The following is a 15735-nucleotide window of genomic DNA, read 5'->3' on the forward strand; positions in this document are numbered from 1 at the left end:
AGATGCAAGTCAAAAATAAAATATAGAGTGCAAAAGGATCTTACAAAGTTTTTTTTTTTTTTCTTACAAAGTCTTGAACTATGTAAATAAAAAAGATTTTCTTGCTGGGCCTGTTACAGAAGAACTTAGAATACCTTTCAAAGATAGAGAAGGAAAAGGATTACCATACTGTGATAATTATAATAAAACTCATTATTCTGGAAATGCTATAGGCCAATGATATAAATAAACTAAGTTATATAGATAAATTAACTAATAGTAAATCCTTAATGGGTTGTTAAAGTAAATGAAAATGCTTTGTTGGATAGTCTTCACTGTTCACAGCATTTCTTTTTGCTACTGTTAGAGGCAGGATATTTGATTTAGGGGCAATTGATCTGACTTACTATACCATGTCATTTCTCCCCCAAATCTTAGGAATGCTGATATAACTTTGTAAATACTTGTTGTATACAAGATCCACACATTTTTAATTTGGTGGCTAGTCTTTATGTGTAAAATCAAGTCTATTTTCCACTACTAAATATTTATAGAAAATACATACACTCATTTCATAAGGAACATCTTAAGGGAGAGTAGAGGTAGAAGAAAATATTTCAAAATTATGCCTTTTCTTTTTAGTTTTAACTTTTGAGCTCATTGAAATGTGAAAAGCTTATCATTCATATTTTTAGGTTTCTTTCTATCTTATAGAAAACCATGATTATTAGAATTCATGAGCACCTGAAAGCAAATCTGGAGCTCACTGTCCTCAAGGCAAAATGTAATGTTTGCTGACTATTGTTAAATAATGGTACACCTCAAGAGTTTTAACTGTATTTTTTTTCCATCTTTAAACTTTATTACCTGTATTTTTCTTCAGGGTAAAAAAAAATTATGGGTCAATTTTCACTGAAGTGGGCTGGATTTATGTATTCACCTCTCATCAGTGTCAAAGGAATTGTGCCCATCATTCCCTGGACAACAGGATGAAAACCTGTCTCTGATTGGACACTAGGGATATCAGCTGTACACACAAGATAAGTGTAAAGTTGAAAAGAGAAATACACTTAATAATCATTCAAGCCTGCATGTTTTAGCTATTTGAAACTTGCATAAAAATGTTCATGAAATTATTTACTTCCTCATGCAAGAAAGCTAATATTACCATTTTTAAATCCAGTAAAATGTACTAGCAAAAAAACACTGGCTTTGCAAAGACTGCGAATGCAAAACTTTTCAAGCTGTCCATCTTTTTATAATAAAAAGAAGCAAACTTAATAAAATAACCATTCTTTACCACTTACTTAAAATGAATTTTTATTTGTTCATGGTAAGAGAGAGTAGCTATTTCAGTGTATTTTAATATTGGTAAGAGAGAGTAGCTATTTCAGTATATTTTAATATTGGTCTAAGCTTTGAATGACAAAGATTTGTGTATTATGACTCATCTGGAAATTGATAGGACTGAATTTTCTCAAGTCAAATTCAGCACCATGACTTGGAAAATATTAATTATTGAATCACATTGCTGCTCACTGATCTATTAAGATATTTTTAGAGACAGTCCATCTAAGCATGGATTTAGCTGATTATATCCATCTAGAAAGCCTGTGGAGACTCATGGTAAATTGCAGGCATTTCTTTATATTTAAGTTTTTGCTTTATAAATTATAATGATTTTGACAATACCTAATTTATTAGCTTAAGAACTGCAAATAAACCTGTTTGCTTTTGAAAGTCTTAGTAGCTACAGTTTTGAGCCATTTACCTAGCCACAGGAACATTTGACTTCATGTAAATAATAAACTTTTGAACCATGGCTGAAATATTTTCTACTGGAAATAAGAGCAGTAGGACTGAGGTTGTTTAGGAATCTGTGCTGAATACATTGGGAAGTTGAATAGACTGAGATTTGTACTGAAGCTGTAGAACTTACAGGCTGGCAATTCAGGGTTAATTAAAGCACTTGGTTGAACCTTCCTATTTATCTGTCTCATGAGTGTGTGTACATATACTGTTTTACACACACACAAACATATGTAGACATATATATTATAAATCCTGACTATTATATAATCCACTTTTTGCTCAAAGCAGTCCCCGCAGTTCATTATATATCTATCTATCTATATATATATATATATAAAATTCAGAGGGACGAAGCATGATTATACTGCATTTAAAACAGTTGTTTTAGTCCTTGGTATAGTAATAAACTCTTATGTGAAGCAACATTTACAAATATTCTGAATTCCTCAAATCAGTATATCACTGCCAGGTGCAGAAGGCTAAATCTTCAGTTCTAGAAAATATTATCCAAGCACGGGGTCGGTACCCGGCAGGCACACAACAAACATTTACCAAGTCAATTTAATATTTTATCAGTATGTATTTATAAAGCACATTTAAGTTGTATATAGTATGCTTAGCTCAGTTGTTAAGGAATCTGCCTGTTATGCAGTCAATTTAATATTTTATCAGTATGTATTTATAAAGCACATTTAAGTTGTATATAATATGCTTAGCTCAGTTGGTAAGGAATCTGCTTGTTATGCAGGAGAATAGGGTTCAATCCCTGGGTGGGGAAGATCCCCTGGAGAAGGAAGTGGCAACCCATTCCAGTATTCTTGCCAGGAGAATCCCATGGACAGAGGAACCTGGCAGGCAACAGCTGATGGGGTCGCAAGAGTCAGACACAACTTAGCTACTAAACAGCCACCACTTTAAAACACAATTATATCTGGGAAAAAAAAAATTAGAAGAGAAACTTGTACAGCATAAGAAAATAAATAAATAAATAAAAATTTTTTTAAAAATTGCAAAAAAACCCCACAATTATATCTGTGGCTACTATGTTAATTTATTGAGATCTTTATGGTAAATATAAACCCTTCCTCAGATTCTAAACCAATTTAAAGCTTTCTATAATGTTATGTTTGCTTAAGGTATCTAGGTTAAGGACTTCCCTTGTGGCTTTCAGCTGGTAAAGAATCCGCCTACAATGAGGGAGACCTGGGTTCGATTCCTGGGTTGGGAAGATCCCCTGGAGAAGGGAAAGGCTACCCGCTCCAGTATTCTGACCTGGAGAATTCCATGGACTGTATAGTCCATGGCGTCGCAAAGAGTCGCACACGACTGAGTGGTATAAGTTAAAGGAGAACAACCTAAACATCATAAAATATTGGTAGTCTCAATTTTTGCTCTTTTCTCCTTTTTTCATAAATGCAAACACTGTTCAAATATACCTAGGAATATATATTCTTGAGCTATGTATTTTACTGTTAATGAAAAAGTTTTTTTTTTTTTCCTAAAAATATTATTTCATTGCCCATCATTAAATTTTACCACCAGCATGTTAGTGATCTCATTTGGGGGCTACTTAAGCAGTATTAACTTATATTACTAATGCATAGTATGTCTCTTTCACTTCAAAATGATTAGATTTAAAAATTATTTATTTACTAAATATTATTTTACCCAATTGAGTTAATACTTGGGGTTTAATAAAATGCAGATTTTTATCAAGAATGTGTTTAGCAGTCAGCCTGTGCTTTCTTCTATGCTTTTTCTCACTTTCAATATTTTTATCTTGCTTCTGATGTTTTCCATATCTATATAGAGGGTTAATCATTAAATCATGCCATATTTTGAGAAGTATAGAATTTAAATATTCACAAAATAAAAACTTTGTACCTTTGCCTAGCATGGTATCATGGATATAGCTGGCACTCAATACATATTTGTTGAAAAACTAATCAATTGTCTCAATTCTTTTTTGTTATTTGTGAATTGATACTGCAACAGAGGTTGAAGAATCCAGTCAAAGTGGTGCAGGGATATTGAGATAAGTAAACTATGGCCCCAGTTCTCAGAGAGAATAATGTCTTCTAGGGATGAAAAATGTACTTAACTATTATATAAGGTAGAATGCAATAAGTGCTCGAAAGATATGAAAAAATGATATTGATTATGTAAAGTTATACACTTTTTAAAATGTGATCCTTAGGTAAATCAGATACAGAATTATTTTCAATTACTACTATATAATAAATTGGCTACTAGACAATATAAAAATGTCTTAGAAAAAAAGGATTATGAATAGAATTGCATTGTCATGTAAATAGTAATTAATCAAACTTATTTCTGGAGAGATTTTTCAAAGAAGCATAAACCTGTATACTCTGAAATTTCTTCATGCCCTTTACTTCTGTTCTATAGTATCAATTATTATTATTGATGAACTACCACTGTATTCTCTGAACTTGAAATTATAACTTACTTTGAAATCTGGAAGCTTGCAACATCTCTTTTTACTGAGTTTTTAACAACTGCTGCTACCAAGCAGTTGCTATATTTCCAGTGTCATATAGCACACTTAAAAGAGTGGACCTCAATGATTTGCTCATTAGCACCTCTATACTTGGTAAGGATAGACCTTAGACTTTAATCATTCTTCAATTGAGGGAGCATAACTTCCTATGATGCTTTTTTCACGTGTTCTTTAACTGGATAATTGCAGCAAAATATAATTTCAGCCATTCTTATTTCTGTGGTCATTTTTTTGTATAGACGAGAAGTGTTGCATTTCATTCTATATCTACCAGGTTTCTCCTGTATGTGTTTATCCAGGTCATCCTTTGTGAAATCTCTTCCCCATTTATCAAAAATATCATCACTTCATTTCTAGTCTTTTTTGTTAAGATAAAGTAAGATTGGGACCAAATATAAGGTAGTAGTAATTTTTCATCCAGCAGTTAAACCTGCTAGTTGCTTAAGGGGCTTATCTTAAAAAGTAACTTTTTCTCATAAAACTTTTATCTTAAATTATGCCCCTTGCTCAGTGGCTTTTCCTGTTAACTAACACTTATTCTTGAAAGCCAAGGTCAAGTGGAACCCGCCATGCATGGATCACTATGCATTAGCAAAGGTTGTGCTTGCTAAGTTAGTGATAGTATGTGTAGCCAAACACTAGAGCTAACAGTTATCATTCAGACAAAAGAGAACAACTTTTTAGTTTGGATTTTAGCATATTCCTAAAGTTTTCTGAGTATTATCTAGAATACCTAAGATCTGGATTAGCACTTTTAAAGATCATGTTTTGGCTGAGAAGAGGAAAGGCAACAGAAACAACAACAAATGGGGTAGGACACCAGGGGCTGGTATCTTGGCTGTGTTTCTGAAGGTTTTTAGAATCATCATTAAACTGGAGACTACTTACAATGAATAATATATAACATAGTCAAAGCAAATGCTTATTCAGGTATAGGATACTACAGATAGTATAGGCATAAATAGATAACATAACAATGAGTCTTCATTAACAATCTGCTTTAATCAAACACATAATTTCCTTTAAAGTCAAAGGACTCTTATTTGCATAATATATATTGTGAAAACAAAGCCAACAATCTTCAGAACACCTAACTACACTAAATTTAGAACTTAGACCACTAAGGATTGGAAATGAATCTTGATTTTCAGAGACAGAAAGTTTAACTTAAACTATTTACCCTTGATCTAGAAAGAAGATTGAGGAAATTGTTACCACTGTCACCGTTCTCGGGAAGGGGAATTAAATAGCTAGTACAGTCAGCCATCTGATATTTTGCAACCATGTACTTGTATGGTTTGTCAATTACAAGAAACTCCATGGATCCTCAGTTAATCTATTCTGATTTTCCTTAACCCTCTGAGTTTTTTTTCTCATTATAATTGAATGAGATTTATTCATATACAGATTATCTCTCCCTATTTTAATACTACTTACAGGTGATTTTTTTTCTTGGCTTCTCTACTCAGTATTATCAAGGAAGAACTCTTTCATTGTGATTTTTGTTCTCTGGCTTATTGTGATGTAGAAATCAAAAGAACAAGTACATAGAGAGATGTACCTGAATCATATATGTATGTGTGTATGTGTATATATATATATATCCATATATATATATCCATAATAATTGTTTTTACCAGATGGTTATGTTTTTCTGTGGGTAGCACATTGAGAAATGATAAAGTTAAAGAGCCTTCAGAAAATCTAGAGAGTCTCTGTTGATGTATGTGATAAAATGCTTAGAAGAAAGGAATAGGAGAATTGTAAAGAGTTGTTCAGTGAAATGCTTTGGAGTAGACATAGAGTAGGAAAAATTTCAGGAATTAAAGAACAGATTATTTTAAGTGTTACTTGGGTAGAGTCCTTTAAACAATATAAACTAGCAATTTAGGAAAAGGTCAGTTTTCATTTTAGTCCTAAAGAAAGACTATGCTGAAGAATTTTCAAACTATCGTACTGTTGCACTCATTTCACATACTAGCAAGGTAATGCTCAAAATCTTTCAAGCTAGGCTTTCACAATATGTGAACCGAGAACTTCCAGATGTTCAAGCTGGATTTAGAAAATGCAGAGGAACCATAGATCAAATTGCAAACATATGTTGAAGCATAGAAAAAGCAAGGGAAACACCATCCTCTTATGTTTCATTGACCATACAAAAGCCTTTGACTGTGTGGATCACAACAAACCATGGAAAATTCTTAAAGAGATGGAAATACCAGACCATGGTACCTGTTACCTGGACAATGTTACCTGTCTCCTGAGAAACTTATATGCAGGTCAAGAAGGAGAAGTTTGAACTGGACATGGAACAATGGACTGGTTCAAAATCGGGAAAGCATTACGTTGAAGCTGTATATTGTCACCCTGCTTTTTTAACATCTATGCAGAGTAAATCATGTGAAATGCCAGGCTGGATGACTCACAATCTGGAATCAAGATTGCCAGGAGGAGTATCAACTTCACATATGCAGATGATATCACTCTCATGGCAGAAAGTGAAGAGGAATTAAAGAGCCTCTTGATGAGGTTGAAAGAGGGGAGTGAAAAAACCTGACTTAAAACTCAGCATTCAAACAACAAAAATCATGGTATCCGGTCCCATCACTTCATGGCAAATAGATGGGGAAAAAATGGAAGCAGTGACAGATTTTATTTTCTTGGGCTCCAAAGCCACTGTGGATGGCGACTGCAGCCATGAAATTAAAAGATGCTGCCTCCTTGGAAGAAAACCTATGAAAAACATAGCATATTAAAAAGCAGAGATTTCACTTTGCTGACAAATGTCCATCCAGTCATAGCTGTGGTTTTTCCAGTACTCATGTATGGGTATGAGAGTTGGACCATAAAGAAGGCTGAGTGCCAAAGAATTTATGCTTTTGAGTTGTGCTGCTGGAGGAGACTCTTGAGAGTCCCTTGGACTAAGAAGATCAAACCACTCAATCCTAAAGAAAATCAGCCCTGGATGTTCATTGGAAGGACTGATGCTGAAGCCAAAGCTGCAATACTTTGGCCACTGAAGTGAAGAGTCAGCTCATTGGAAAAGACCATGATGCTGGAAAAAATTGAGAGCTGGAGGAGAAGGGGACAGCAGAGGATAAGATGGTTGGATGGCATCATTGACTCAATGGACATAAGTTTGAGCAAGCAGTGGGAGACAGTGAAGCACAGGGAAGTCTGGCGTGCTGCAGTTCATGGGGTCACAAAGTGCTGAACATGATTTAGCGACTGAACAGCATTGTCTAGTTATTAGGCTATTTCCAAAAAATGGAGTTGGTATTATGTTAGCCAATGTTCCTAAACCTCCACTCATTGCTTCTAGCACTTCTCTTTAAAGCTATTCATTCCACATAATAACAAATAATTATTGAGTATGTGCTGAGTGCCAAGGGCCACTCTTTACTTTGAGTAAATAAGATAAGTGCGTAGTGCTTTGTGGACTAGATTCTAAGAAAAAATATATAATCTTAGTAAACAAATAAAATTGTGATAAATGTTATGAATTAAATAAGGTTCTGAGATAGAGAATAATAGGAGGATGCCTACTTCTCATAGGATTTTCACAAAATGTTTTTTTTTTCCTGAGGGGATAATATTTAAAATTAAGACATAAAGGATAAGAAGCTAGTCATGAAAAGTATAGGAAGGAGAGTATTCTAGGCAGAGAGAAGAGCTTACACAAGGAACTAAGGCATGCAGTAGCTTGTTTTAGCTGGATTAGTTCAAGGGACTGAGTGAAATCCACATGGTAGGAGTATAATTAACCAAGTTGAGTAACACAAGATAGTTTGATTGTGTATTTGAGGGCCATATTTTACTGAGTTTTTGTGTCTCATAATAAGGATTTGGACATAGTAAGGACCTTGGACAGCCATTATGGGATTTTAAAGCCAAAGAAAAACAATGATCAGAGTTACCTTTTGACAAATGTAAATATATATTGTGAGAGCAAGGTTATGGCAGAGACCAATAGGAAACCATTGATATTTCTGTTTGGAAGAGATGATTATAGATTATACTAGAGAAGTGAAGTGAAATCAGAGAGAAGCAAACATTTGAAATAGATTTAGAAAGTAGAATTGCCAAGATATGCTGATGACTTAAAGTGTTTCAGAAAAAGGATAAAATAGAGATGAAATTCTAAATTTCTATGATTTGAATAAGAATGATATCCTTTTAGAAGATAAGGAAGATGGAAGTTGGAGGACATGAGAAGCCTGAATCTCTATTACCTCTTCTCTATACTTATGCATAGCTTATTTATGTAGGTCTTATTTTAAAAATAGTTCAGTAGGTAGGCTCCTTTCTTTTCATATTCCAGGGTATCTTTAATCATCTGAAAATCTGTTGCCCTGACCTGACGTAGTACTTCAGCTATGGTCTGATCAGAAATTAATATGGTAAGACTGTAACTTCCTTCATTCTAGATAGAATGCTTAATACAACATAAAAGTCATGACACATTACACTTTTACTATAGTCTTAGTTAAAATATTTTTTATCATTCATGTTTTCAATAATATTATTTTAGTGATTAAATGTATTTTCCCAACTACAATATCTATTCCTATTAAAATTCATCTATTCCAATTTGACCCATTGCTCCATCTATCTGTAATCTTTTAAATTTGTCTGATCTTAACTGATTTTGTTCTTTTACCACCTCCTTTGAAAATTTGATAAGAATTTTCCTTGTAGTTTTGTTCACATCATTCAGATAAGTATTGATCAGCATAGGGCTAAGAAGTTGTCCATGTATCATGACATTAGAGAGCTCCCTTCATTTTATTAATCCTTACTCTTTTCCATATGATAACCCAACATCTCTGATCTGTACCTAATCATATTATCTTTCCACAAAGTAGTAAAAGTATTTATCAAACGTTGCTGAAATTCAGGTCTGTTTTATCAAGTGTATTTGAACCTGATTCTGACTCTGTTAAAAATAAAATTATACCTGACGTAATTAGTTTGTTTTCACTATATACTGCTCCTTGGTGATTATTTCTTTTCTAAATGCTACCAAAAATCCTTAAAATATTTCCCTAAGTTATTGAAGACCAGTGTTAAGGTTAAGGCACTTTAGTTAATAGAATATCCTTTCAGTTATTGAAAACAAGATACTTATTAGATTATCTCCAGTGGTATCATGACTTGTTTTCTCTGTGATTTTGAAGATCAGTCAATAAATGGGTACATCTTTCCTTTTTTTAATTGCAGTATATAAAACAAAAATCCAATTTTCTTTATATTGACAGCTTATATAAGTCTCAGTTCATTTGAAGTTTTAGACTCTGATCATCTTTCTATAGATTTGTTTCACATCACATATGCACCCTATATCATGGATTCTTCTTTTACAAAATCCAAGGAAGGGGAAATGATTTTAAATGATGACAAACAGTGATATGTGAATTATATATGAAAAAGGATAAGGGGGCAAACCAATATATATATATTGACTCGACTTAAGGGCTTTAAAATTTCATGATTCTGCAAATAAACTTTATTTGTGATAGAGTTTGGATACTCAGATTTGACAAATACATAAATTTAAAATTTTTTTCCTATTCTTCTGGAGGGGTAAAGGGATAAGTACTAGTAGAAAAAGAATTGTTGAATGTACCATTTCATTCTACATTAATTATTTTCTTATAAGGAGAATATAAGTGTGAGATCTTGAAGAAAGAAACAGTCTATCACTGAATTAGAATTTGAATTGATTTTTAACGTATGATGAATTACATTGTTAAGAGGGAGAGATAGAACATGGTTACCAAAATAGAGCAAAATTCATAGAAGTAAAAGGATACAAGAATGATAATATGGCATGAGGAAGATTGATGGACAAATTTGAGATTGAAAAAGCCTTTGAAATTGATTGTTAAGATTTGGTGGCAAAACAGTAGTCTACATTTTTCTGTCATACTTTGTTTAATGGAAAGAATTGAGCCCTAATGAAAATAGAAACAGCATTCCTTAAAATATTGCCATTCTTTGATAATGTGTTACTGTGTATTACTATAATTATTCTTGATAACCTTAAGAAAAACTTCTAAATATAGAGAGAATAGGTGAGCTCAAAAGTAGCTACCTATTTGTCTTTCTAGCAAAAAATAGTACTTTTGTCATGTAAGAACTTAAAGTAGTGTTGTATAAAAGTTATTAGGGAAGGAATTTTTAGAGCAGAATGAAAATTGAGATTCATTCCAGGACCAGATAATACCGAGTACCTAACACAAACATTAAAAAAAAATTCCTTGCATAATGAGTCACTGCATAGAGACTGTGTTTTCAAAAAATAATTTAGAGGACATATAAAATTTAAAAGATAAAAATAAATTCAAGGATATTTAATTAAATATGTCTGTTATATGGTACAGAAATTTGTTCATAAAATTGTGAATACAGGGGACTAGGACACATATCCAAGTGTTCCTTCTAAATTGTAGAGTAAAAGAAGTTTTGACAACTGGACAGTTAAGGCAAGGGGACTATGAAAAAAATCTGTTTAAAAATTCTATCACTGATCATATGTTAGAGAATTTTTGTGAGTTTTCTCCCCTTGGATGAAGGTACTGCTATTCCCAAGAACTAGAAATAAGTACTAAAAGGTTTAGAGGAAAGATATGACAACAAATCTCTTGAGTATGTTGTGTCTGTGAGATTTCCCAGGGCAAAAGAGCTCAGTTAATAATAGTTATAAGTATTACATAAATTAATATCTATAAAGAATGTAAAATAATAGCAAATATGATAAACACTATACAAGTATTCAATAAACAAATATACAGAACCAAATCTCAGAAAAGAGATCTACCTGAGGACACATACATATATATATGTGTGTGTGTGTGTGTAAATATATATATTTACAAATTCACAAATATATTTACAAATTACAAATATATTTATGATTCACAAACACACACACACACACTCATATATATATATATATATGTCAAATCAAAATTTAGACCAGTGAATCGTCAACATTTAGACCAGTGGTTCTCATCAAGGAAAGCGTAATATCCTGGGAAGGATTTTTCAAATACAAGCATATGTCCCTTCCTAAAATTTTGATTTTTTTTCCTGTAGCAGTGTGTTAGTCGCCTACGAATGTCTGTCCTTCTCTTCTTTTTTGGTAACAGACCCTCCATTTTACTCCAGGAAGTAAAGTCCATAGCACAAAGGCTGCATTTCTTGCCCTCTCAAGTTTTAGCTGTGGGAAGTCAATGAGACGTGAACAGAAGTTATTGGAAGGGCCTCTAGGAAAGTTCCTTAAGACAACATGGCCTGTGCCCTTTTATCATTTTATCCTTTCTTCCATCTTGCTGACTGAAGTATAGATATGATATTTGATGCTCAAGTAGTTATCTGTACCAATCATGAATGGACTGTGAAGAAAGAGATAACACAGTATCAATTATTAAATCATTCCCAACCACTTTACAGGGATTGTATAGTTTACATCTGAGAGTGCCTCTGCTCTCCACAGAGCTCCTTATCAATATGCTACTTATTATCCTTTCCACACATACTCTTAAGGCTTGTGGTAATTCTGGCCCCATTTATTTCTTCTTGTTTTACTGTCTTTTAGTGTTCTGTGAAATAATTTTGTCCCTTCTTTCTTAGAATCTTCCTTCAGGCTTTCTGAAGGACAGCGTCTTGTTTCTTTTGTTTATTCTTATTTCTTCTCCCTTCGGATTCCTTTGTCATGTCATCCTCCTGACAGATCCCCTTCCCCTTCCCCTCAGACTCTCTTAGAACATTGTCTTAAGTATATCGTCAGCTCTTAATAGGAGGGCTGTTTATCAGAATCATACATAATGGAACTCTTTTCATCTTTTCTAAACTCTGCCTACCTCACAGGTTTTGCTGTTGTTTTTTAAAATAAAAGTAAATCATGATAATGTACTATATAATATATGTGAGAGTTCTTTGAGAACTCTAAAACATATATGACATATTATCATTGTTGTCATTGCTTTTATTTTGTTTCCACAGAGTATATATTCTCCTGTTGATTTAAAATATTCTACTGAACAGAGAAAACTTGTTTCTTCTATTTTACATGAATTAAAAACAAGAAAACCAAGATATCTCATTCAAAAAGGTTAGTTATATGAATTTTTAAATTATATTTAATGAACATATTTTGATGAAGAGTAATTATATTTGTTAAACATTGGGCATGCTAATTTGAACTATAAATATGGCTCCATGAAATATATGTTGAGACTTCTAAATAAAATATCGATATCTCATTTAATAATTTATAAATATATATATATTTATATATATCAGAAAGTTGTTTAATGGATATGAAAGCCCTGATTTTGACTAGAAATTGGGAATTAGAAATAAGTATTATCAAGAAGGGCTCCATCAGTGAATCAGCAGTAAAGAATCTACCTACAATGCAGGAGACGCAGGAGATGTAGATTTGATCCCTGGGTCAGGAAGATCCCCTAAAGGAGGGCATGGCAACCCATGTCAGTATTCTTGCCAGGAAAATCCCATGGAAGAGGAGCCTGGCAGACTACAGTCTGTGGGGTTGCAAAGAGTCAGACACACTGACCAACTGAACACACACACACACACACACACACACATATTAGCAAGAACCATATTGAATCTTTTTGTTACTGTATGACTGTGTCAGCATGGTACATCCTTCAGGAAATCTGTCAATTAGCAGATTAATATAAATCATTTAAATTAAAAATGATATAAAATGTCTTTCAGACTTTGAAGATAATTAATTCTTATTACACAAAAAATTTTATGTTAATAACATTTTGGTCATCATATCTGTGCATGCATGCTAAGTTGCCTCAATCATGTCTGACTCTTTGCAACCGTATGGACGTGGCCCACCAGGCTTCTCTGTCCGTGGATTCTCCAGACAAGAATACTGGAGTGGGTTGCCATGCCATCGTCTAGTGGATCTTCCCAACCCAGGGATCGAACTCACATCTCTTATGTCTCCTGCATTAGCAAGTGAGTTCTTTACCCCTAGTGCCACCATCATATGTGTACTTGTTTTTATTTTATTTTTTCAGAATTTCTTTTGGTAAAATATTGTATTCTAAGCAGATGACGTTATTGTCTTTATCTCTCTCTTTCACAGAAAACTAATAAAACCAGTCTATAAAATAATTTGAAGGTCTTATAATTTTTCTCAAAGTTTCTCTTCAGTTCAGTTCAGCCGCTGAGTTGTGTCTGACTCTTTGAGACCCCATGGATTGCAGCACGCCAGGCTTCCCTGCAACCACTCCAGGGATTTACTCAACTGTAATCCCTATTTACCAACTACCAGGGTTTACACAAACTCATGTCAACTGAGTCTGTGAAGCCATCCAACCATCCCATCCTCTGTCATCCCCTTCTCCTCCCACCTTCAGTCTTTCATCAGGGTCTTTTCAAATGAGTCATCTCTTCTCATCAGTGGCCAAAGTATTGGACCTTCAGCTTCAACATCAATTCTTACAGTGAACACTCAGGATTGATCTCCTTTAGGATGGACTGGTTGGATCTCCTTGCAGTCCAAGGGACTCACAAGAGTCTTCTCCAACACCACAGTTCAAAAGCATCAATTCTTCAGTGCTCAGCTTTCTTTATATTCCAACTCTCACATCCACACATGACTACTGGGAAAACCATTACTTTGACTAGATGAACCTTTATAGGCAAAGTAATGTCTCTGCTTTTTAATATGCTATCTAGGTTGGTCATAACTTTCCTGCCAAGGAGTAAGCATCTTTAATTTCATGGCTGCAATCACCATCTGCAGTGATTTTGGAGCCCCCAAAAATAAAGTGTGCCACTGTTTCCACTGTTTCCCCATCTATTTGCCATGAAGTAATAGGACTGGATGCCATGATCTTAGTTTTCTAAAACTTGAGCTTTAAACCAGCTTTTTCACTCTCCTATTTCACTTTCATCAAGAGACTCTTTAGTTCTTCACTTTCTGTCATAAGGCAGTTGTCACCTTCATATCTGAGGTTATTGATATTTCTCCTGGCAATCTTGATTCCAGCCTGTGCTTTATCCAGCCCAGTATGTCTCATGATGTACTCTGCATATAAGTTAAATAAGCAGGGTGACAATATATAGCCTTAATGTACTTCTTTTCCTATTTGGAATCAGTCTGTTGTTCCATGTCCAGCTGTAACTGTTGCTTCCTGACCTGCATACAGATTTCTTAAGAGGCAGATCAGGTGGTCTTGTAGTCCCATCTCTTGAAGATGGTCATCTGAGTTAAATTCACCCATTCCAGCCCATTTTAGTTTGCTGATTCCTAAAATGTCAGCGTTCACTCTTGCCTTCTCCTATTTGACCATTTCCAATTTTCTCTTAAACCGTTTAAAAATTATGATAAGAACACTTAGCATTAGGCTTACCCTCTTAACAGATTTTTTAATTGCACAATACATTTAGGTATAGGCACAGCGGATCCTTCTGACCTTTCCATCTTGTATAACTGGATATGTATAATATCTAAACGACAGCTCCCCATTTTTCCCTCCCTGCATCCTTTTAATTCTTAAATATTTGATTCTTTTTCTTTTTAAAAATTTGTGGTGGTATCTTTATCCTTACTGAATTTTTGTCTTCTGTGTACGTGAACTCGTCAAACTCTACCAGATTCTTATTTGTCAGTGGCTTTGTTATTTCATCACTTCTCTATTAAGTTCATGTACTTTATATATTTCCTAAAACTCTGCATCTTTTATTTGAAAGTAATGTTATTTTAATCCAATTATTTGACTCCTAGGTTTACAAACCAAAATGAAATTAAGGAAATACAGTAGTCCCATGCTCCATACCCTCCACTCACTTTTGTTGCTTCCCTAGAGCAATAATCCTTTAATAATTTTTGAATACTCTTCTGTTACTTACTTTTATATTTCCAAGTAATATATTTATTGTTAGAATTTCTTTTTTAATTTTAGATTTTATATGCAATTTCTACTGTGAAAGATGGAGATTTAATTATTTATAAATTCCCCCTAATACACATTCTTAACATGTCCCCTCCCCTTTTCTCCCAATAAAATTATATTATCACTATTTGGGGATTAATTAATAATTAACATTTTAATTATTATGGCTATATAAATAACTACTTACAGCTGAGTCACACAGTATACGAGGCTATGTTTGCCTTATACTATTATTTAAAAACTTGTTTGGAAACCTCATAAGAGTCAGCTCTCACCAAGCACTTCCATACTTATATATTTTTTCAATATACTTCTGCTTGAGACCTTAATTTGCTAATTTAATCAGGACTACTTGCTTTCTAAACTTGTTTTTAACAGCTGTCATCTTGGTACATCACTTCATCTTGGTACATTCATTCAGTACTGTGATCCTGAGAATTCATTTGTCTCATATACTGTGTTATGACCTGTTTC

The 15735-nt window shown here is 33.5% G+C and overlaps 1 protein-coding gene across 1 annotated transcript in view; it reads left to right on the top strand.

The window, feature by feature from the left end:
• The window catches only part of LRRIQ3 (leucine rich repeats and IQ motif containing 3), a 198002-nt gene that overhangs the window by 108251 nt on the left and 74016 nt on the right, over positions 1–15735 (top strand). The window contains exon 8 of the mRNA XM_043876900.1: positions 12320–12428. Coding sequence (XP_043732835.1) covers positions 12320–12428 — 109 coding nt within the window. The remainder of the gene's footprint in view (positions 1–12319; positions 12429–15735) is intronic.

The sequence above is a fragment of the Cervus elaphus genome, chromosome 20, assembly GCF_910594005.1.
Source record: "Cervus elaphus chromosome 20, mCerEla1.1, whole genome shotgun sequence".
NCBI lineage: Eukaryota > Metazoa > Chordata > Mammalia > Artiodactyla > Cervidae > Cervus > Cervus elaphus.